Source organism: Ctenopharyngodon idella, chromosome 17 (genome assembly GCF_019924925.1).
Source record: "Ctenopharyngodon idella isolate HZGC_01 chromosome 17, HZGC01, whole genome shotgun sequence".
Lineage (NCBI taxonomy): Eukaryota > Metazoa > Chordata > Actinopteri > Cypriniformes > Xenocyprididae > Ctenopharyngodon > Ctenopharyngodon idella.
Window position 1 is genome coordinate 4568087 of NC_067236.1, and position 24311 is coordinate 4592397.

Sequence of the window (24311 nt, forward strand, 5' to 3'; positions counted from 1 at the left end):
CCTCTGAAGAACTACAAACATCAAGATTGTAAATTCTTGTTCTGTATTTGAAAGCAAACCGGCATTACAAATAAGTTCACAATGCTTCAAAATAAAATGGATGCATTTGAAGGAAAATAAATGTACATTTTTATCTGCAATGAACAAATAACTCTGTGTTCACCAGCTTAAGACCTCAAGATAGAGGAGACCATGTGCCAAGCATCAAAGCAAGAAGTTCACCCATGTAATATGGATGATTGTATTACACTTTTTCAACCAATGTAAATTATTCATCTTTATGAATTATCACCCAAGTGGTACAACCATAAATCTTATAATTGTTTGCTTTGACTTTACATGTTGCACAATCTTTCCTGTAAACAAAACAAGTAACAAAATTCACAAGTATCAAATTTTATTTATAACATACCTAAAAGGCTATTTACATTTGCATCAATTAGTAGAAACACATTTAAAAACTAAACCATCTCTTTTTTTGGTGCTCAAGTCCCTCAGTGCTCCCTACTGTAAACAGCATAATTTATAATACAAAATTACTTATCCCAAATTAGATTATTTATTCCAAACATTATCCATTGATTATCTTAATTAGAAAACAGCAGGTTGCAGAGCTCTTAGGAAACAGGGAGAGCAGAAAACAAAAATGCACATTAAGTGCATTGGGAAATGAGTCCAGTCAAAGAGTTCACAATCAAAGCTTCTTCCTCCTCGTTACAGGTTTGGGAAAAATGGCATCCATCATGCGTTTGCGGCGTAGGTTCATCCTCAGCGAAGGGGTTTCCTTTTCTTCGGTTCTCTTTTCGGTTCTAGCTAACGGTTCAACTGGACTAGCGAGGGGAGAAAGAAAATCGATCTCAACAGGGGGTGGAGGTTCTGGGGCAGCTTTTGTTCTGTTAAAAGAAAAAAAGAAATTATTAGGGTATAATAATCTTGATTATAACTGCATGTAAACATCTTATATTACAATATCAATAGGACTGCAAACAACATCAACAATTCACCTGGTTGTCCTCTTCTTTCTGGGCTTGACAACCTCAGTTTCAACAGCAACATAATCTACAGGGCCATTGTCCTACAACAAAAGACATTATAAAGCTTAAATTGTGATTCAGCACAAATTAAACAATTGCTTTGGTACTCAAATTTTATAGGATGCTGCTTACCTCTTTGGATTGAGAATCAGTTTCATCTCCTGAGGCTTTTGTTTGAGGTACAGGAGACAACAACATTTCTGGAACTTCATTTTGTATAGAAGTTCCTTTTCTCCTTCCTATAAAGAAAGGATTGCAGATAAATTGAATTAAAGGCACAGTAAAGTGTTGAAAACTACTGCAAAAAGAGGCATTACATTATTGACTACCTCTTGTTCTTTTCAGGTCAGCTATGGGAGTAACTGAATCTTCAACAACTGAGTTTTGTTCAGACGCTTTTCTCGCTCGTGTACGTCTAGCACTTGCAAGTGACTTGCTTGCATGTTCCTGAACTTCATCGGACACCACCAATTTCGATTCTTCAATGTCTGCATTTTGAGTTTCATTCAGTGATGGAGGTGCTGCAGATCTAGTGGTTTTTCTCTTCGCACGTATAATTTCAGTTACAACAGGAACACTCTCTTCGCTGGCTTCCTCGTTATTGAGTCGCTCTACAAGGGCATCAGTCCTTTCAGTCTCCACTTCTAGGGGAATCAAATCCGGCCTTTCTTTCCCAAGATCCTCACCTTGATTCCAGTGCCGGCTTCTCGTAAGGCGCCTTGAAACACTCTGAAGTTGTGCATCATCAACGACAAAGGTTGCATTGTTTGCTTTTTCTGCAGTGCTGGCCACAGTCTTCCTCCTGCTTCTTGGAGGAGTTCTAAGAGGTTGATTTAGAGTTGTGGCATCTTCTTCAGGATCCTGTTGGAAACATTCTATCGCTAGACCTCGGGTAGACTTGTGCGTAACCCTACTAGGACTACTTTGTGCTTTGGCAGGCTTCTCCTCTGGGACTTCTTGATGAGTTTCTGGAACTTCAACGATTGGTGCTTGGACTTTTCTGGTACTCTGTCTGGCCTGTGCTTCTGAGCCATCACTGGGAACAGGGTCAGTGGACAGGGCCTCATCATCAACCACTGTGCTCCTGGTTCTTCGGGATCCTTTCCTAGGTGTAGCTTTCTGTGGGGTCTTTCGTGCCGGACTTGCAAGCTTTGATATTTTCTCAGAAGGCATGTCTTGGTCATTCTCATTAGCGGGTTGCTCTGCATCTACTTTTCTTGCGCTTCTTCTGGGTGTAACAGGAACTTGATAGTCTTGCAGCTGCTTGCCACTCCTTGTAACACGTCTTGGTGTAGAAGGTACTTGAGAATCCATTTGTTCCTCTTCAGTAAGATCTTTCTCCACATCAAGGTTGGGTACAGGGAATGTTACAGTTTTCCTTGTCCTCCGTGATGGGCTGCGCAGCACCTCCTTAATGTTCTCCAAAATTTCCTCTGCATCTTTTCCAGATCTTTCGACTTTTGTTCTTGCAGGTGACTTGGGTCTACCTGGTGACTTTGGCCTTCCTGGTGACTTCGGCCTTGCCGATTGTTTTGCCGTGGAAAGTTCCTCAACTTCTCCAGCCAATAAGGGTGTAGTGTCTATTTGGACAGATTCAGTTATATTGTCTTTTGCAATGGTTGACACCTCTGTGTCCAATGCAGAAACTTCACTGACCTTGCCTAAAAGCTCTTCTGAAGGCAAAACATTTTCTGGTGCAGAAGACTCCAATACTTCCTCATGAGGAGGGGTATGTGATTCTTCTTGCACCTCAGAAGGACCAGACTCTGGCCTTTCACCATTGAAAAGACCTTTTGTTTCTTGAGAAGGTTCTGCTTGTGGTGTGATCATTTGTTCCACTATCTGGAGGACCTCACCTGGTTGCTCTTCCATTTTAGTGACACCAGTGACAACAGGTTCAGTGTCTGTTACCAAGTCTTGTACTTCTTCCAATTTGTTGTCTGGAACTTGAACAGTATGATCCAAGACGACAACCTCAGTGTTAGCTGTAAGCTGATTATCCACATCCTGGGGCTCTTCTGGCTCATGTAGAGGTAGCAATACTGCATTGTGGTCTAACTCTGAAGTGTCAGGCAGTTCCTCCACATCTGGATCAAGCATTAGTGTGAAGCCGTCCGAGTCTTCTGGCTGTGTTCCATCTGGTGCACTGCTGAGGGTCTCTAAAGTGCCTCCATCTATATGATGCGTTTGCTGCTCATCAGCCAGCTCTACAGGCACCAGGAGAGTGGTGGATGTCTTAAGCTCTGTATAACACATAGCATCTTCCTCATCTAGATCTTCAGTGCCAAGGCCAACCATTACCACTTCACCTTCATCCTCTGGCATGTCAGTGTCTAGAACCTGCAAAACAAAAAAGCCAGAATGGGAGAATGAATCCATGTACAAAACACATTCCGAGAACAAACACTAATCACATATTTTCTGTAAAGCTGCTTTGAAGCAGTATGTATTGTGAAGTTTCCATTTATCAGGTCATTCTGGTCCTATTTGCGGTTTAATATACAGCTGTGTTTTGGAAATTGGCAGCACTATTCCAGCTGCATTCAGGCCATAATGCTAAATTTGCTAAATGTTTGGAAACTTGTCGCATTTCACCTGGTTAGGACAGTTTAAGACACTGCAGTTTAAATGACTACGAGATTTGTTTTAACATCAAATAAGACTTCAATTGTGCACTCACTTTCAGCTGTGCCTCAGGTGTGACAAGTGACAACACTGCATTGGCTTGATCCTGGAGGTACTGCTCATTTGATGGAAGTTCCTCCATGTAAAGGGCAGGAGAAGGCTGGTGGTTACTCCTGCCATTACCCTTTACTTCTTCTATAATCTCAACCTCACTTCCTGAGTCCTCCACCTTCTCATCATCAGAGTCCTCTTCATCCTCTGAAGATTCGGCACTGGTAAGCTCATCTGTGTCATTTAAGCTAACTACAGCTATAGGAAGAATTTTGAGATTAGATTTGGATTATTACCATGTTGTTTAAAGACATGAGCCAACTAAAATGCTGAACTTGACATGTACTTACATCTAGACTCTGAGGTATTAGAATCTGACGTCTGTGTTTTCAAATCTGCTGCATTCTCTTCAGTGGGCTGAACTTCCTTATTGTCACAAACTGGTTCACTATAGGGTGTACACAGCACAAACAAAAGTCATAAAAGGCAAAATGGCAAGACATAGGAAACATATGAAAAGCAGCACACCAGAAACATGATAGACAAGTCATTAACAAGTACCATTTGAGAGTGGCCTCTGAGACTTCCCTAATACTGGACTGGGTCAAGGATGGAGAACGATCTGGGCCAAATAAATGCCGTTCCACAAAGGCATCCAAATCTACAAAATAAATCTGTTTTAGACATTTCCTACCAGTTACTGTTATCTTTCACAATAAAAATCAGGAAAGTTACAGTACCATTTCAAAAGTTTGGGGTTGGTATATTTTTTTTTTAAATGTTTTTGAAAAATGTCTTATGTTCACCAAGGCTGCATTTATTTGTTTAAAAATACAGTAAAAGCAGAAATATTGTGAAATATTACAATTTAAAATGCGTTTTAAAATATATTAAAACTGAAAAAATATATGGAAACTTTAAATTTTTTTAGGATTCTTTGATGAATAGAAAGCTCAAAAGAACAGCATATTTGAAATAGAAATATTTTGTAACCTTATAAATGTGTCACTTTTGATAAAATGTAATAAAAACTTACTGACACCAAGCTTTTGAACAGTATTGTATGTTAAGGAATAAATCAAAAAAAAAAAAAAAAAAAAAAAAAACCCACACACCTGAGGTTTCCATAGATTCCCCTTCACATTCTTCATTGATCTCAGGTTCACTAGTCATTTGTTCATGATTCACCAACTCGACCGCTGGAATCTCAGAAACAGAGGCCTCACAGACCAGTTCTTCTGGTACTGCCTCTGATACCTTGGTGACAGCGGATTCACCAATAGTGTCATAAGCAGCATTTTCTTCCATGGATTTGTTTACAGGCTCTAAAGGAGGAACACTGAAAGCTTCAACAAAAAATGAGGATGTGTTCAATGATTCTTCAGCTTCTGTTGGTTCCTGGATCTCTGGATGCTCTAAAATTTCAGTCAAAGGTTCTAAGCTTGGTTCCTGAACTGAAAGAACAAGCTCTGGTTCCATAACCACATCCGGCTTGAGAACCTGAGCCCCTAAAGTTTCCTTAAGCTGCTCCTCAGTTACTTCCCTCACAAGATCATTCTCAATATTAACATGCACCTCAATCTCCTCACTCTCATTATGGGCTTCCTGTGTGTCTGATGGTCTTTCTTCATTGGACAAGTCTTCTTCGGTATCATTTTCCAGAGCTATATTTAACTCTTTCTCAGGAGGCGCAACAGAGGGTAATTCTGAAGTTGTTTTCTCTTCTACAGGAGGCATATGTTCCTCTGAAGTGTTTGGAAGTCTTACAGTCACCTCCCGATCCATGCTGTTGTTGGCTTGATGTTCTTTCAGTGTTGCCATAAGCTCCTCAGGAGCAGGAGCATCATGGAACTCAAGAGTGGTATCGGACTGTTCGGATACGAGACTTGCTTCTTGCCCCAGACTAGGCCGTCGCACAAGAGTGGGAAGCACTTGTGCAGACTCTGTCAAAGAGATCCCTGCAGCAGAGTTGCCACTCTCAGATTCTACATCAAGATTCTCTTTCTCTTCAGGAGAAGGCATGTACATCCTCTTTACATCTGCTTCTTCCTCTTCAGCATCTGAATGTTCACTCCAGGCCTCAATAATTGCTTTTGGAGGAGGGGAAGATCTCTTAGGTGTATTGAGCTTCCTGTTAATCGTAATCTGTAAAGAACCACAATATTACTACTGCAAAAATCTAAGATTCTGTCTTTTTCTTATGACAGCTCATCTTAACATTTGATTTTAGATGTGGAAAAGGCATTACCCCATTGTTCCAGTGGACAGAGCCCTTGGGAACTTCTGGAGAATCAGCCTCCTCTATAAAGGTAATACGGCTCTCTTTGGGGCGGAGAGGAGGAGTGATTGATCTGCCAGGGGAGGCAGAAGGGGTGGCCACAGGAGTGGGACGCAAACTGCTCCTGAGAATAGACTGTGGAGTGAAGGCTGAGAAAACCGGGCCTGACGCCAAGGCTCGAGCTCTCTAAAAATCAAAGAGTTTATAATGAGGTGGGCAATTTCTTAAAACATGTGAAGTATATATTGCACTTTTAATCTGAAGTCACAAATATTTCAGTGATGTTTTGTGCAAAGTTTTAAAACCATAGGGTCTCACCTTTACCACTTGTGGAGTTTGCAGTAAACTGAGCTCAGGAGCCTTGCTGGCACTCTTTGGGCCAGCCCACGAGGTAATGGACCTTGTAGGAGTGCCAGGCAAATTTGAGCTCTCTGGAGAATTCTGTGAAGATGGCTGCACAACCAAATCCAGAAGCCTGGTGACAAAACAAAGGAGATGTTACCATCCACCTTATTTTGTGCGAGACTTCGAATTCATTAGCCACTATAGGTAAATAACTAACAGTACAGTAAACGGTAAAACTATTTGCACTACAAACTAGTGTGTTGATGATGATAATGAAGATGAATTACAATTAACTGGAAGCAAATGGCACTTGAAGCCTTTGAACATTCAAGTTACAAACGGCCTTGCCCGCTCCTACGTTAAAAATAAGTTGGATAGTGTCTTTTGAGTTGTAAATTTATCAAAAGCAACTTACAACACACTACAAACCAGTCTTTTACCTTGACATTCTCTTGTTTAGCATGTTGATGGGAGTTCCTACAAAAGCCTCGGGTAGGTTTGGAGAGGAAGGGTGTAGGCTAGGCACTTTCTTCTCTGACTCTTTGGGGCTGAACAGAAATTCAGTGCAAAATAAGGTTTAAAGAGAAAACATTTCATAGCTTACAAACAGAAAATGAAGGCTGGGAAAAACTATTTAGTATGATACCTTTTGAAAGGAGATGACTCGGGAGTGGTGTTCTTGCCAACCCACACTTCCTCGATCTTTGAGAGGACATTATTGATAAAGGCTGCTCTGGTCATCACATTTTCAGTGGCTGAACGTTTAGCAACAGTTGACAGAGGCTGTGGTCTTTTAACTAGGGGTGAGAGAGGAGAAGAGCAGATTTAAGGTCAATTGCTAACAACTTCTGTCAAGTTCTAACACTTGCGTCCCAGTGAGTATATGTCTATCATCGATACCTTCTCTGTGAATCGTAGCAGGGTGTTGGTACGGTTTTGCTCGTTCAATGGCTAATTTCCGTTGAACCCGAGGAAGAACCTTCCCATACTGATTGAGAATGGAATTCCTTGTGTTTGACCTTTCCTTCATTTTAGGATCCCGATCAGCCTGAATTAAAAAGAAAAATAGCATGAATTCCTTTTAAAAAAACGTAACTGAAGAAAATAAAAACAGATGTAGATTATAATATGAAATTGAACATACTGCTAGGTTCACTTTGAGGGTCTGGTTGAGTTGAAGGGCAGGCACATAATTTGCCTGCTGGAGGTAGTGGACCATGAGCAGCTCGCGATTCTGGAAACCTCCAGTGGTTTGAAGAAACCGCTCCAAACACTCCTGCACATTTGAATTAAAGTTTAAACACAAAACAATGCTAATATACACTACTGTTCAAAAGTTTGAGATTTTGTTTTAATGTTTTTTGAAAGAAGTCTCATGCTCTTTATGCATCAAATACAGTGAAAACAGTAATACTGTGAAATATTATTACAATTTAAAATAACTCTACAACTCGCAGCACGCTGTCACACGGAAGTAAACACAGAGGACATTAAAGTAAGCGGTTACATGTTTATTTATAGTGTGCCACGGAAGCTAGCCAAAAAAAAATAAATAATTTTTTAAACATTTATGATACGAGCCTACATGTTCTGCTTGTATATTTGTCACTGTAATACTTCTAATGCATCACTGTCTTTCCAATGACACCTTTTGCAAGGGTCTTAATAACTTCAGGTATGCAAAGACTTTGAAGTGACTCCCATAAACACAGAATTGTGATGAATATTACACTTCAGACTGAGGTCACACTGCAAAACATCTGACCTGTTTCGGATTAAGGACCACATATGGAAGTGGTCCAAATCGGAATTGAAAAGATTAGATTCCATGTCGTTTTTACTGTTCATACTGTCATGACAACAAAGATTCGTCACATATGGAAAAAAAAAAAAAAAAAAACTTGTATTTGGGCCACATTTACGGCAGTCTGAACGTAGCCTAAAAGTCTTTACTGTCACTTTTGATAAAGTGTGTCCTTGCTGAATAAAAGTATTTATTTTGCATTTTAACAGCCAATAAATATTATGTGTTTACACACACCTGTTCTGCAAGTCCAAGGGGCAGCTTTAGCAGCTCTTTCATCAGTCCCATCTCCTGACAGGTTTCAAAGAGAAACCTCATCATCTCCTCCATGTTCAATTTATTACAGTGCTGTCTTATCAAAGCCCAGGCCTCCACAATACACCTGGCCAGCACAAAACAAACCAAAAATAAGAGTCAAGTAACTACAAATAAACTCACCATAAGCTGACATATTTATTACATGGTAAACTACATTCATACCTGTTATGAAGCAGGACAGAGAGGCACAGCTTGGCTTGGCTGGTAGTGCACATGGGAGGCTTCATCATATGCAGGTAGCGCAGGGCTATGCTGTGTTTCTGCTGGCACATCAAAGCCTGCAGGACACGCTCATGCTGCCAGCTCCACAGAGAGTGACTTGTGGCTGGGTGCAACAGCAGCTCCAGAGAGCTCTGGGGTAGATGAAAACCATTAAATACAAATTATTTATGAAATATCATGTTGTACCTCTGGCATTCACACAAAATACACCAAGAGTAGTGTTTAAACTGATAATAGTTCCCATATCTGGAAGTAGACAACTTTTAAACACCATAACCATTTACAAAGTTCACACCATTTATAAATCAAGCCACAAATCAAAGTTTCTTTTAAAAATACTAGTATAAGAGCATAAAGGAGAAAGAAGCTTAACATTAATATTTATACCTCATGATCATGATGATCTAGCAACCACAGGCCTTGTACCAGTTTGACTAACCCAATGGGAATAGCAAACGCTGTGGGAAAAGACTCCACTGATGCCCCACTTTTATTGGGAAATGAGTACATCACATCCAGTAGCAAGTAAATAACCTAAGAGTCAGAGTCAAGGAATAATCTGTACCAACTAGCAGCAAAAAGCACAATATTTATGGAAAGCCTAGATGTACTAAAGAAACTCTAAAAGGATACAATAGCATGTTTGGCGGATTCTTCAATGTTTTCCAGGAGGTAAATGTCCAGCAAGGCCTATAACAGGGAGAGAGCAAAAAAAAAAAAAAAAAAAAAAAAACAGAAAATTAAGCACAGCTGAGCATAATGTTGTTTAAACATTTCTGAAGTCTTAACTTACATGAAGTGATGGGGGAGGATACTGTCCTGTTCCACCCTCATCCCTTTTCCAAAGTTCAGTAAGGCGTTCCCCACACTGACTCACCAGCCCATCAATCAGGAGGCAGTCTGCACACCACTTGTCCCTATTGGAAGAAAAGGGTTTTTTTAATGCCTTATTACACAGATACAATGTAACTTAAGGAGTAAGGATGATTACATTATATTATTATTATCAAAATAAACAGAAATAAAAAGCTAAATAAATAAAAGCCCAATGGTGCTTCGGAAATTCAGCAACTTACTTGGCCAGTCTCCGTAGCTCCTCCCTCTGGCCAGTGTAGTAATTCTTTATAATAGAATGACTGTAAAAGGGCCTTGATATCTGCAGCACATCTTCATCATCTGTTGACAGAAGAACACTGAGTTCAGCATATGCAATGCACAGATTTGCTTAAAATCACAGAGACTAAGTAAAGCTAAGTAAAACACGGTCATACCAAAGCCCTCTGGAAGGAGACCAGTCCGGCAGAACCACAAAACCACTTGAGCGTACTGGGAGATCAAGCTAGACACCATGCATTTGTTCATGAGTCCAATCAACCCTGCAGGAAACCAAAAATAGTCAGTCATTCTAGTGATTTTCAACTTCACATATTCACGTGTGCTTCTGAGTATACTCAGACACCTTTCTGTGTGAGCTCCTGGGCCTCATTTAGCAAACAGTGGAAAATGGTGCTGAGGTTTGCCAGCAAGCGCTGACTGTGCTGTAGCAGCTGCAGTGTCTGGGGATCTGTGAAGTTTGCTGAGCTGTCAAAGAGTGGAGCACCTGGATGAATAGAAAGCACATGATCAGAACACTTTTAAATTTGCAATACAACCATATTGAGAGAAATGTGTAGGAAACTCACATATTTCATCCAGTTCTTCTTTGGTGTGCACAACCTTATTCCAGGCCCACTCCAGTATATAGCGCAGATTGACTGCTGATCCTGGTTGCTCTGCATGCAGAAATGTGGCAAAGGAAGTTATATGAAGTACATTGCCTTTCAAAAGTTTGGGGGCAGTTTAATTTAAAAGACTTTTATTCAGCAAGGATGCATTATATTGATCAAAAATGAGGTTTACAATGTCACAAAAAGATTTCTATGTCAAATAAATGCTGTTAAGAATTGTTTATTCAAAGAATCCTGAAAAAGTATCACAGTTTTCCACAAAAAGTATTACGCAGCACAACAATTTAACCTTAATATTAAGAAATGTTTTGCACCAAATCAGCATATTAGAATGATTTCTGAAGGATCATGTGACACTGAAGACTAGAGTAATGATGCTGAAAATTCAGCTTTGCTATCACACAAATTAAATTTTGAAATATATTAAGTAGTTTTTAAATCATAATATTTCACAATATTACTGCTTTTACAGTCTTTGAGCATATGAAACTTTTCAAAAACACCTTACCGACCTCAAACTTTCAAACTGCAGTGTAACCTTTTAGTGATGAAACAAGGTTTTATAGATTACGAAAGCCTTACTTCTCCCATCCTCACCTTCAGTGGTCCACTGTTTAATACAGCCAGTGATGAGTCCCAATGAGCTTGTCTCCACAGCAGTGCACAAGATGGCATCAAGCTGCTCTTCCTGAAATCAAATCACATGGTATTCAAGGAAAAACATGCAACAGCTATAAATAAACATTTGGATACCAATAGTTCTACATGTGTGCGAAATCTATTTAGCTAATAAGCAAACAAATTAGACTAGTGTGTAGTTATTCCTGAAATATGTTAAATAAAGGTTGCGTTACCTGTGAGAGGCTGGAGGGCTGGACATCAGCCAGACGAGAAGAGAGGAGGCCAGACATGAGACAGCGTGAGTATCCATTAGAAATGCTGTCACCCAAATTTGGTGCCACCTTCTTCAAGTAGGTAAGGGTCTAAAAGTAAACAGTAAGAGTTTAACAGACCAGATTAATAAAGACACAACATAGTATAGTAGACAGTGGGCCAAAATCTAACCTCTTTCTGATAGCCAGAGCAAGTAAAGTGCACAATTCCAGCATTAAGCAAACAACTTCCATCTAGATAGAACAGAAAAAAGATAAAGGTTAATGAATATTTAATTAAGCACAACACAACACATTTATTATACATGCAATAAATACAGATGAAATAAACATGTCTTGCCAAAGTTGTAAGTGGTGGGATTGAAGAACTGTTCCGGTGGAGGGCAGGTGTAGGGCAGACCCCTGCTTAGACTGCGCTCATGAATCAGGACGTCCAACAGAGTACAGGGAGCTGTCGTCTCGATCACAGAGTCAAGAGACCACACTGCCAGATATGGACAGTTCCGTAAAGATTCTCCCGCTCTGGACAGGTAAAGAGAAAAGGACTTTAATGCAAGCTGCATTTATTTACATGCATATGGAAGGACTTGAGTTGCAACATATCTGACTCCATTTACACTTAACGTTTACTCTAAGCATACTCACCTCAATGAATCTGGCATCTGTGCGTGGTACCATCTGTTAATGTCAAAAACACCTATGAATGTCAACGGCTGGCCTTGTCCATACGATTTAACTTGCCAGCTGAAAACGGACACGCTTGTATCAGGAGATGCCACTAAAAAAAAAAAAAAAAAAAAAAAAAAAAAAAAATGTTATAGAAAGTATGTCAATCAATCACTCCACAAAGTATATGGCTTTGGACATGCAAAAACACCTTCATTCATGCTGTCGTCCCGATCAGGGTGGTGGCGAAACTTCTCTATGGTCTGACAGCTGATCAGACGGGTATTGGTGGCCTGAGCTCTCATGGGAAATGCTGTACCGTTCAATTCCTGACTGTAACGCTCCTCACAATACTCCAGACCCTGAGTGTCAAACATCACACACAGAATGAATCATTTTTTGCAACAACATTGTATATTGATGTAAAGACTGTGCAACATTCAAATAAATCTATGAGAATGTAGAATCCTGCACAGCTCTGTACCTCATAAATAATTTTTCCTGAAGCCAAGCACTTTCTCTCTCCAAAGGCCAGTTGTAACAAATGGAGGCTGACGACATCCCCCTCCCTGCAAAGACAAAATACACCAAAATAAAATCAGTAAAAAAGCAGATAAAGTCAAAACATTCAGATGATTATGTTGATATGAGCACATGAAATGGCAAACTTACTGATCCTGTGCAGACTGCACTGCCCACAAATAGCAGCAGTTCCGAGGGTCATTTTCTGGCTCCTGGAAGGTAAATGCATAGATGGGAACTCTGCCACCCTCTAGCTGGGAGTGATATCTGGAGAGCAAGAGGACATGTTCAGAAACAAATTCACAGGTGCAGTAACACATTAAAGTTTGGATAAAACAGGTAGTGGCAGAACTCTTCCTTCCCTATCATGACGTACATCCAAGTGAAATGGATTATTGAAAACAAATTTCATGTAGTGGTTGACTGATTTAGATTTTTTTGATGGCCGATGCCAATATCTTAAAGAGCAGGGTTGAGCAAGTTTTGCTCAATGGGAATCATATTTTTTTTCCAAATAAAGGCAAGGTAACACTAATCTTACAAAGAGCACACAATGGAAATTACATAAATATGACATAGGGGACTGGATATACAACTAGATATAGCACAGCATAGTTTGAAATCAGGATTTGAAGTGTCTATCGTGCGTCTCCAGTGAAGCTGAACTCTCCTGTCTGCATTCAGTTTGTACAGATGACTCTTACGCACAAAGCACACCTGATTTATGCAGTCTGCAAATGCACACTTCAGAAGATCTCACAGCTGGATTCGACTAAGTGTACAAGGTTTGTGAAATTAAATGTTTATTTTATATTCGAAGATTTGTTTAAATGATATAAATGTGTATTTGCTCAATGTTTGCCTTTCTATTACTTAAAGCAAAGCAATAATACTTTTTTTGTATAATGTTTACTTTTTGTTTAATACTTCTATCTAATAACATATTAGACATAACTGTTAAACAGGGACCGTAAACAAACGAAGTAGGAGAATGGGTGCACTGTGTGCTCAGGAGCTAGCGTTCTCAGCGCAATTAAAATATAAGTCCCACTTTCTGACACATTGGCCAAACAGAAAACCTTTTCAATTGTTGCCAATATTTCAGCCTTTGCGATATATTGGTCGACCACTAATTTCATACCTACTTTATCGTAACAAAACGGGCAAAGTCAAGCTTGTTTTAAGTTTTTCACTCACTCTTTTTTGAGGGTCTTCAAGTTCCAGAGTTGCAGGCTGCCATCGGAGAAGCCGACAGCGAGCTGGTTGGTGCGTTGGATGTACTGCATGGCTGTCGCTCCAGTACCTGTGGGGCTGCTGAGCTGCAGACACAGGTGTCTACCCTGCTGCGTCACACCCTCCCGTAACCGAGGGATCTCAGACGGAGACTTATTGACCACCTCCAGATCTATAGCCAAAAAGAAAGAAGAGGGATTGAGATTCATTCTCAGTCTTACTACTACTACACTAAAAACCACTATGATTGACTGTTCATATGAAAGTGCAATAAAAAAAAAAAAAAAAACCTGAAGCCTCCAGTTCACTCTGACTACAGGACAGGTCATCCAGACAGAGATCGACCAGCAGAACGTGACCTATGTCCGTTACCACTGCAGCCACACCAAAGAACCAGCGCAGACTCTGATGTAGATGCTGTGTGCTAGCACTGGCCCCTCCGTAGCTAACCAGGGGCTCAATGGCTGTGATCTGTGGAAGAAGCAGATGTTCTTTTCAAATCACATGATCCTTCACAGTAGGGTCTTTAAAAAAAAAAAAGCAGATGTGGAACAGTTACAAGAAACATTTTATGACAAGGAACCAAAAAAAAAATATATATATAAAATACCAAAAAGTAAAATAAAAATAAAATACCAAACTTATTTTATTTCAAGATTTCTGCCACTGTCGCCAAAGCAACATTTTTGTTTAGTTTAACTTGATGTGCTAAAATGAGTAAAAGTAAAAGCAAAAACTATTTAGAAATATATTTAAAAAAATAATCAAGATTACAAAAACACAAAATGATACTATAACTAGAAAACCAAATAGTTACTATAACTAAAATTAAAAAAAGGTAAATATAAAATTACTAATATAGATACTAATATAACACTGCACTCACTCTGCCTGGGATGACCACAGCCTTGACAACACGGGAGATACCAAGATCATACAGACACAACATACTGCCCTCTGCTTCCTCCAAACCAATGAGCAGCCCTGTTCGCTTCAGCCAACAGAAGTCCCGCACAGACAACACGGTGGGTTGGTGCTCGGACACCCCGCTGAAGCGGTAGGCAGAGAAACGCTCTCCAGAAATGGCATGAACGACCTCCAATTGAGGCCCGCAGGCGAGCCAGGCCTGTCCACTCTTCCCTGCGCACAAGAAATAAGAGACGTCAGTGAAAGATAAAAGGAAAATTTAAGACATGTAATATTAAATTAATACTACTTAATTATACTTAGGATAATGTAATTAATTCCATTATTAGTTAAATCATCCCCAACATGGAATGGATTCATACTTGTGATCATCAAGACATATCAGTGTAAAAACAATACTCACCAACAGTAAATCTCCCATGCAGCACAGAGTCTAGCGTAACTTCATCCTCCCCCAGTGCGTCTATCGTTACATCTGGAAAGCGCAGCAAGCTGCTGGTGACTTGGGCTGCCAGGTCACGCATGCTTACTGAAGAGAGAACAAGTGCTAAAAATCAATCTGTCTGCCCTGAAACATCAGGCATACAATATAATTCAATAGATCACCACACACAACAGCAGTTGTCAGCTCTATTGGGGCCTCCAATGGAGCAGCTGCCACATGTGTCCACTACACTTGTGTTTCCTCCAAGCATACAATAAAATCATGCAACTGGTGGGTCTGTACAGATGAGCTCATGGTCAGTGACCCAGAGGGAGAAAAAACACTGCTAAAATGTAAAAATAAAACACAACTAACTAGGGCTGGCCCCTAATAGTCGACTAAAATGTCTTTAACATTAGTACTACTAAACATTAGTATGTGTTAACATTAGTTAATACACTGTGCTAACTAACACGAACAAACAATGAACAATTGTATTTTTATTAACATTAACAAAAATTAATAAATACTGTAACAAATGCATTGCTCACTGTTTGTTCATGTTAGTTAATACACTGACTAATGTCAACAAAGACCTTATTGTAAAGCATTACCGAAGAGGGTTAGTCAATCAAAATTTTATTAGTAGTCGGTTAGTCGCCAAAAAAAATTTTTTTCCATGTGGCGAAATCATGCAGTCCATGAGGAAGAGATCATTAACAGTGGGTCCTTGTGGTAATTACAGTATGTCGTGCAGGAAATCCAAATGTTCGCCTATCATCCATCAATCTCAAATATGGCTTATCATTTGAAACATGCAAGTAGCATATTTACATGGCCGCTCGCTCTGTTAACCTAGATAAATGTGCACTATTAATTGGCGAATATTCAAGTGTTTGTGCTGAAGCTGAATATATTTAATATGAAAATATTAAAAAAATTAGAAACTATTGTAATAACACTTCCATTATACTGTATTATACTTCCAAATACTGTATTTATAAATAAAACTTATTTTATGAAAAACTGCAGGGTTAGGCCAACCTGTTAACATGCAGGGTTGGTAGAGACCTCTACACTGGAGAAAAAAAAAAAAATCTTTCACTATTTTTCCTATTTTTAAAAAAAATCCAAAATAGGATGGAGTGAGCATTACTGAGCGCTAAACACACGTCTGTTTCATTCATACTGGAAGCCAGAGGGCACCCTCACACAGAAACTCCAAATATACTTCACAGAAGTAATAGAACTTATGTGGACAAAAAAAAGCATGAAGCTTTGTATGAATTTCTTCTGCTGAACACAAAAGAAAATATTTTGAAGAATTTCAGTAACCAAACAGTTGTTAGGCCCAACTGACTTCCATAGAATTTTCTTCCACATTCTTAAAAATATCTTCTTTTGTGTTCAGCAGAAGAAAGACATTCATACAGGTTTGGAACAGCTAGAGGCGGGTGAGTAAATGATGACAGAATTTTCATTTTTGTGTGAACTATCCCTTAAATAACTATTAGTAGTATATAAATATTAGTGTATGTACATAATACTAACATAGAACTGTTTGGTAGAAATTAACCAAACATGGAAAGGACTTCATTCTCAAAAACCACAAACAAAACTATAACCAAGGTAAAAGAACATAAATACTCTACATTAATAATTACAGGTCAGGCTCTTAAGGATAAACATTGGTTTGTACCAACCAAAATGAATTCTGTGCAGTGAATTTTTCACGAGACGTTTGGAAAATAAAGAGTAAATCCTTTTAAAGTAGGGATGTAACGATACATCCGGAACCGGTTGAAAATCGATTAAAACATTGATTAAACATGACGATTCAAGTTGGTTGAGATGCTAAATGAATCGCGATACATTTTGGGGCGGGGGTTTATATGAATGTATATGTGAGGAGAGCTGACTGGGTTCAGAAAAGTTTATATGATATTTTCTTTTCATCTTACTTCTGTACAATGCATTTTAAACAGAGATCGTATTATTATAGGGAGATAAGAGGGTCTGTATCTCTTACCATTGGAGAAAGTGTAACGGCTAACTTAATCACGTGCGGCACCTCTCAGCCTATCGTGTCGCCATTCAAAACTCCTCCATGTGTACCGCCAATGCGTACCGCCCGTACCACCAGTTAGCATTAGCCATTACGCTTTTTTGGCTAAAGGTTGCAGGCTTGCCTTCCAGTGGCTGTGTTTTAAAAGAAGTTTTAGCGCAGAGTTTACAGCGCTAAAATGCCGCTGTTCTATAAGTGCCACCTGCTGTCAAGACAGTGTATTTGCATTCTCATGCAGCCCGTCTGCTGTTATGAAGTTTTATGTAGCATAGTTTCACAAAGCTAAAATCTGAACATTCTGTTTTTGCTTCAAATGTTAAAAAGTATACAATCTCATTTAAATTAAAAACTGCTCTTGCTGCATGTATGCAGCATCTTTGTTGGGATTGTGATTAAAATGCAGTGGTTGCCTCTAATTTTAAATGGCTACAGATAGTTCAGCCTGTAATAGAGCAAATAAACATCTTGTTCATGTACTCATATGAAGAGATTTATTTTATTTGTATTATTTATTTATTTGATTTAGGATCGGTTTCAAAATTTCAATTTAGTTTGGTTATAAAGATATTTCAATCTCACAAAGAAATATGCAGCATTTTGTCTGAGAAATAATAAAAAGACTCATTTAAATCTCATTTTGTTAAAAAAAAAAAAAGTAGTGAGAAAATCGTTAGAAAATCGAATCGTGAAACCAGTATCGTGAATTGCATCGAATCATGAGTTGAGTGAATTGTTACACCCCTATTTTAAAGTTTATGGTAATAATACTCAAACATTTTAAATGTTTGGATTTATAGACTTATTTGGGAATAAATAAATTGTCATTTAGCTCATGTTTTACACAGTTAAAAAGTAAAACTGCTAGATGATTATTCTAATTAAACTGCTATTAATTGCAATAAAATGTATAAAAGAAAACATTTTAAATTCTGAAAACCACAAAAATAAATGAATAATAGTAATAAAAAACATGTAATTATTAGGACAGGTCCTTGATCATCCACCACATGCAGACCACCAGGATGATTACATAACCTTTATGTTTACCAGCTTTAAGATATGTGGCATAGCCATGATAACATTATCTCGAAAAAACACATATGACGACTAATAAGCTTAGCTGAAAGTCTGAATTACATGACTGTCTACTAGAGACTAGAAAAAGATTTTCCACAAGGACAGCTATTTTACTCTAGTGAAATAGCTTAGGGATCTATGGAGATGATCCTTAAAAACATTTCAAAACATTTAAAAGAACATATGATGGTGATCTGACTGAAGATGTTATATTATATATATATATATATATATATATATATATATATATATATATATATATATGAAATAACGCTTGTAATTGGAGTATTTACAAGTTCTGCTGGAGTCCATGGATTGGTTTACAATCTGGGTCTGTAAAAGTAAAAAATCCTTCGCTCATGCGCCCCCTGGAAAAGGATGGTCATCTTATGAAAACAGATGCAGCCTATAGGACTCATCCATGTGCCCGCGCAGGCTACATGTCCCACCCATGCGTGAGATTCACATGGCGAAACCGCAACCTGAAATCCAGTTTTATTCATTACTTATTCAGAATAAAAGTGAAAACTAGGCCAAGTACACTAAAACATGTGTCGGCGGCAATTTCTGTTTCTTTATTTTATGAAAAACCTGCCGTTATGCTTTGTCATTACGTGGACTGTCACTTTAAAATCTTAGCAGACAACTCAACAAAGTGCATTCAAATTATAACTGACAAATACTGCTGTCTTCTCCAGGCAAAATAAAAGCGTCCATTCAGCACTGTCCCTTGTATAGTTTATATAAAACATTCATTTTGCATGGTCTGTAATATAGCTTTGCTGGAAAGTTTCTGTTCTGTCAAACACTGCACGTCAGTAGCACCGCTAGCAACGAAATGGTTCGGTTAATAGCAACACATAATACATATAAAAACAAACAAGAGACTCAAATTACAAGGACGACAAGACATTAACTGATTTAAAACGCTTACTGCAATGTGTAATGAAATATACGTCTCGTACATAGCCGTGTTGTTGCGTGAATTAAGCCCACGCAGGCTGTTACCATGAGCCCTTCAGATTAGCCGCACAGGCTAAAGGTAGCTAACGGTCACAACACGAGACGAAATCGGAACCGCTTTTAATACTAAAGAAACCACTTAAATGAGTGTTAAATCGCCTTGAGCCGCAGAAACACGTACAATACTACAGAATACCCTAATATGACATAGACAGCTGAAAATGATCACAGACAACAGCGTTGTACCTGCGTGCTGATGACGGCCCTCAAGAAAACTGCATATACTTCAAACACGACTTTCGTGGCAACTCTTTTCCGGTCATAATCCGGACTCAGTTCGCACGAATAAAATCTCGTAGTCTAGTTGTGTTAAACTTTAAAGCAGTAGCAAAGAGAAAACTTAATTTCCAGTGACTTCAGTGTAAAACGTTATAACTGCCGACTACTGCTGCTTGAACGCAGGCGCCATTTCCATAGCGCTGCAGAACGACTACTGCGCATTCATCTGCTTCAGCCAAATCCCGCGCCACAAATAGTATCGCGAGATTTTAAAGAGCTGCCCTTGACCAGGGAAAATACAGGGGTTTTCAGATCCTGTCCTTGACTGCACATTTGTTATTGAAGTCACTTATTAAAAGATGTGAGTGCATCTCTCATAATCATCAAAACCATAGCTGTACAAATAATAACATTTTTTATGTGATTTTGTTGTTTGTTTTTCCTAATATTAAACCCCACATTAATTGCTTCTACTCATAAATGCAAAAATTAGCTGAGTAAATATCTTTATACAAATAAATACTAACACTTCTAATAATAATAATAATAATAATAATAATCCATATACTTCAAAAAGACATAAACACAGTAACTATGTACATCAAATAGTTTTATATCATATAATCTTTACTTGGTGATTTCAATGATAAGTCTTTCTCAATTACTCAGTTTTTGTGAAAATATTCGTATCATGTGCTTGTAATGGTACCATTAATTAAGATGTTAGAAGTTGCTTGCCTGTATAATTACTACGCCCCTTTGAACACTAGATGTCAGTCACTAACACTCATGTGCAAACATCACTTGATAAGGTTGGAACTTGTGTTTCTTTACACTGAAATATCATTAAAAAAAAAAAGCTTAAAAAATAAATAAATTCCAAATTTGGACCCCACTGTATACCATATATGGTATTTTTAAAATTATTTTGGAGTACTATGTACAGTAAATACTATGGCATAATATAAAATGGTAAGCATTCAGTAATAGTACAATACAAAGTACATATAATATCTGATAATTCTGATTATCATGAATCTGCCATGGTACTGCCACGAACAATATAAATTGTATTGCTTTATAAATAAATAAATATATATACACACACACACACACACACACATATATATATATATATATATATATATATATATATATATATATATAAAGCAATGCAATTTCATACGTGCTATGGTTTAAATAATGCATTTTTTAACCCTTTGTGTGATGTAAATTGTTGGTGAATTGCTTATGCACTGTAAAAAAGAATTGTTGGTTTAACTTAAAAAAAGTAAGTTACCTGGCGATTGATTTAATCAACAGAAACTCCAAATATTATGTTATCTGAACCGCATCAATTATCTAAGTTGATTTGACAAAAGAAAAAATGTTGTGATAACAAATCACGAAAATATTTTTTTTACAGTGTGGAAACATTATTCACATAATTAATTATTATATTTTTCTGCTCCTTAATGTGTTTTCTCTTTCTGTTCTGTATTTATTTACCTTTTTAATGGTCCTTGGTGGGAGGAGCTAAGCTGTATAAGATAGATAGATAGATAGATAGAAAGAACACTCTGGAACTGTGCATTATCATCCAAGTCATCCGTTTTTCACACCTCTGATTGTAGCCTACTTTTATTTTTGCGCCTTTCACTATAAGGATAAAGGGCAAATGGAGACTCTCTCTCTCTCTCTCTCTCTCTCTCATACTCTCTCCTGCTTTTCTTTATTTCTTTTCTCCTCTATGTTCTCTCCTTTTCTTATGGCCACTTCATGCTAAGATGAAGCTCCAAGGTTATGCAATTCCTGTTTCCCTTCCCCCACACATCCTCGTCTTCCCCATCACTGGTTTGTCAGAGTGAATAAATACGAATCCCTGGAAGGATGCATTATTTCTATAAGCACAGTGTTAATGGTAAGCTTAACAATGAGGGATATATGCAAGTGTTTGTGTATTTAAATGATTATTCAAATGATATATGATGTACAAATGCATTCAGACTATTACAAAAACCCAGTGAGTCAGAGTTGGAGAGCCTTTGGAGTTGCTGTCAGCATTTGTTAATGAGCTGGCAAAAGGACGCTGGAGACGGTATATGTGTATAGAAGCGTGAACAGGGGATGCGAAATGTAAAGGGAGCGATGAGGAGGTGGGCTGGGAGAGACTGCACTTTGAGATGAAGAACAGCCAGCGGAGGGCTGTGACTCAGAAGAGAGGGTGGTGAGAGTGGGTGTCAATCGTCGAATAATGATCCTGTTCAATCAGCACCTGTGCGCTGAAGAGCAAATTATGTATCAAAGAATTGTCACATCCCATCTGCCTCTCACACGAAATAAGGTTACCGATCACAGGTGACATTTCAGCCTGAGAGAGCAGGAGCTTAAAAATGGAAATCTCTGGCAGAAATTAATTTACGAATTTTTAAGGCTTTTAGTCCTTTTGTGTGTAATCTTTGAGGGTGCCTATATGCATTCAGACTTCTAAAAGTTGACCAGATATGCACATTTAAAAATGACAGACAAAATATTTATTAATCTTGCACTCATATGAACAATATATTTACTTAAGTAAATACTGTAACTTGTTTTCCAGAAAAAAAATTATGTAAAAATCAGCAAAATGAATGAATATATACTAAATTACAATATATATTAAAATTATTTTAATTAAAAGTTGTTATAATTCATTTTCATTAATCGATTGTATCTTGAATATAAGCACATTTTATTCTCAAAACAAGTGAAAGCAATCTGACACAACACACTTAAGGTTCACCGAGTTTCAATTTTGCATTATTGCATCTCAATTAAATTATGGATTTATTCCGGAAAACTGAACAGAAAATACTTTTCTCACAAAAACATGTTATACACTCCTACAAAGGATGAGAGAAAGTATAATATTTTAAAAGGAGGACATATTCATTAAGAATGAGATGTTTTTGCAGAGTGGCTGTTACGTAAATTAACTCTTTTGGCTATTTAAAGAAATAACTATTTTCAATAGTAACAACACAGGAACAGAAGCTGTGCTTGTTAAGGGATTTCACAGGCTCTTTTTTATTATGTCAAATGAGTCTCCAGAAATGAAAACTGAACCACTTGATTAATCTACTTGCATGAATTCATTTTGCGGTCTGATGTCAGCATCTTCTAGAGACCATTTTCTAACTTATAGTGTAAAATCCTGTATCAGTGTACATCTAGAAGTCATTGATGCATATCTGCTAAATGCATTTCCACAAATGTGGTTTGGCACAAGAAAATCATCAAGAGAAGGTAGAGCAGTAGAGAAGCACGGCTCTGATAAGAGCAGAAAGATATTGCGGTCTTGGCTGACAGTGCTTTCATGTGTATTTTGCTTTTCAGGTTGTGCGATAAGTACGCCATATGAAAGTCAGGCTACGGTTGAGAACATCCCTTTCAGCTTGGAGAGCAGAGGACATTATCTCCATCTGATGATAAAAGCCTTGTGTTACCTTCTCCACAACAAAGAGAAAAACAAAAAAAAACAGGATTTATGTAGCTGCATAAGTGGTCACCAGCAAAAGATTGTGTTCTAGATGATGTTGTGCTGCTTAGCCAGGTTGTTTAAAGGTGCGATTTTTGAAAAACACTGTTGAAATTGGATCAGACCGAGCTCCACAACAAACTTGTAGGGCGTATGAAGGGCGTATACACTTATGATAGGGTAAGAGAGAGAGTGAGAAAAAGGGATATTTGAAGAAAAGGTCAGAGGAATATCACTGAAAAAAGAAGGGTTATGATCAGGCAAGAGCTTTAGGACATGCATTAATATTAGAAAAGCTTTCCAGTGCTTAAGAGAACTAAGCAGGAAGGCCTGAAAATGGACACGAAAATGGTTTCATTGTTTCTGCTCCATACATGAGTAACATTGGTTTTGAGTGTGTGCTGCTGGCGACTAACAATGAACTCTAATGGACACGCGCACGCGGCAGTCATTGTAAGTCCACAAGACCGTAAGTGCACATGAAGTGTGCCATTTGAGACAGGGAATTACTGTTGTGTGTTGTTTTCCCACCAAAATGGTGTAATTTCCTGAAGGTTGATGTTAAAAATGGGCTTTTATTGATTGTAGGGATATTGCAAAAAAAAAGCCTAACAATTACATTAACAATTAAAGCTGCAAGCATCGATGAAAGGGCCCTCACACCCGGGCTCACTGCCACCTGGTGGCCTTAGGAAAACAGAGGACAGTGGGCAACATGCATGTAAGCGAGTAAATACAGGAGAATTATGGCAAAGTCATTTCGACGTGCCACACTTCCTGCTGCCAACAGGTGGCGCTTTGACTGTAACTGAATATTGCCATGTAGATGTCTTCAGGCAAGGACTATTATCAAATATGTGAAGTTTGTAGCAGATCGGACATTGTATGATTGAGTTACAACAATTACTGTTTCGTGGCGTTAATCACATACTTTAGCACTTAGCGAAGTGTTGCATGATTTAACGTGTTTCTAACATGTTTGGTACTACATGGCATTTTTAAATGTGTTTCTGAGAGTGTAAAGCATGCCATTTCCTGTTGCCAGTAGGTAATGCTATGACTAACTGAAAATTGGCATATAGATGTCTTCAGGCCAGGACTCTTATCAAACATGTGAAGTTTGGAGCAGATCGGACATTGTATGCCTGAGTTACAACAGCTTCCTCTTTCATAGAAAAACATCAAACTTTGTCAGGCCGCCACGGACACGCCGTTCAAAGAAAACTCTTTGCAATGAAAGAAAAGATCTTTGCAATTTAACATAACCAAGGCCTTAAGATTCGAATGACCAAATATAATGTTGTTCTGGTTAAATCTCTATGAGGAGTTAATCACAGTGTA

At 38.3% G+C, this 24311-nt stretch overlaps 1 protein-coding gene across 1 annotated transcript; it reads right to left on the reverse strand.

The window, feature by feature from the left end:
- Nucleotides 1-22: 22 nt before the first annotated feature.
- On the reverse strand, nucleotides 23-19680 carry ahctf1 (AT hook containing transcription factor 1). The gene is made up of 36 exons (XM_051867114.1): nucleotides 19421-19680; nucleotides 15049-15174; nucleotides 14605-14858; nucleotides 14009-14189; nucleotides 13683-13890; nucleotides 12636-12752; nucleotides 12448-12532; nucleotides 12175-12325; nucleotides 11943-12075; nucleotides 11638-11819; nucleotides 11470-11531; nucleotides 11259-11387; nucleotides 11002-11092; nucleotides 10360-10449; nucleotides 10137-10277; nucleotides 9949-10053; nucleotides 9754-9853; nucleotides 9471-9594; nucleotides 9311-9367; nucleotides 9065-9211; nucleotides 8618-8808; nucleotides 8375-8519; nucleotides 7478-7609; nucleotides 7234-7381; nucleotides 6980-7130; nucleotides 6774-6881; nucleotides 6307-6463; nucleotides 5959-6174; nucleotides 4826-5855; nucleotides 4272-4371; nucleotides 4061-4158; nucleotides 3715-3968; nucleotides 1364-3374; nucleotides 1167-1273; nucleotides 1005-1075; nucleotides 23-893 (listed from the first exon to the last, which is right to left on the reverse strand). The coding sequence occupies exons 2-36, from the start codon at nucleotides 15167-15169 to the stop codon at nucleotides 695-697; spliced, it is 7596 nt and encodes a 2531-aa protein (XP_051723074.1). The 5' UTR covers nucleotides 15170-15174; nucleotides 19421-19680; the 3' UTR covers nucleotides 23-694.
- Between the last annotated feature and the right edge of the window lie 4631 nt (nucleotides 19681-24311).

What these genes read in the sequence shown, in the direction of transcription:
- ahctf1 (XM_051867114.1), bottom strand. Translation starts at nt 15,169, where the DNA reads ATGCGTGACCTGGCAGCCCAAGTCACCAGCAGCTTGCTGCGCTTTCCA. An exon ending in ATCCTCCCCCATCACTTCAT is followed by an intron (nt 9,368 to 9,470) that starts GTAAGTTAAGAC and finishes TCCCTGTTATAG; the next exon opens with GCCTTGCTGGACATTTACCT. An exon ending in AGAAAGAAGAGGACAACCAG is followed by an intron (nt 894 to 1,004) that starts GTGAATTGTTGA and finishes TTCTTTTAACAG; the next exon opens with AACAAAAGCTGCCCCAGAAC.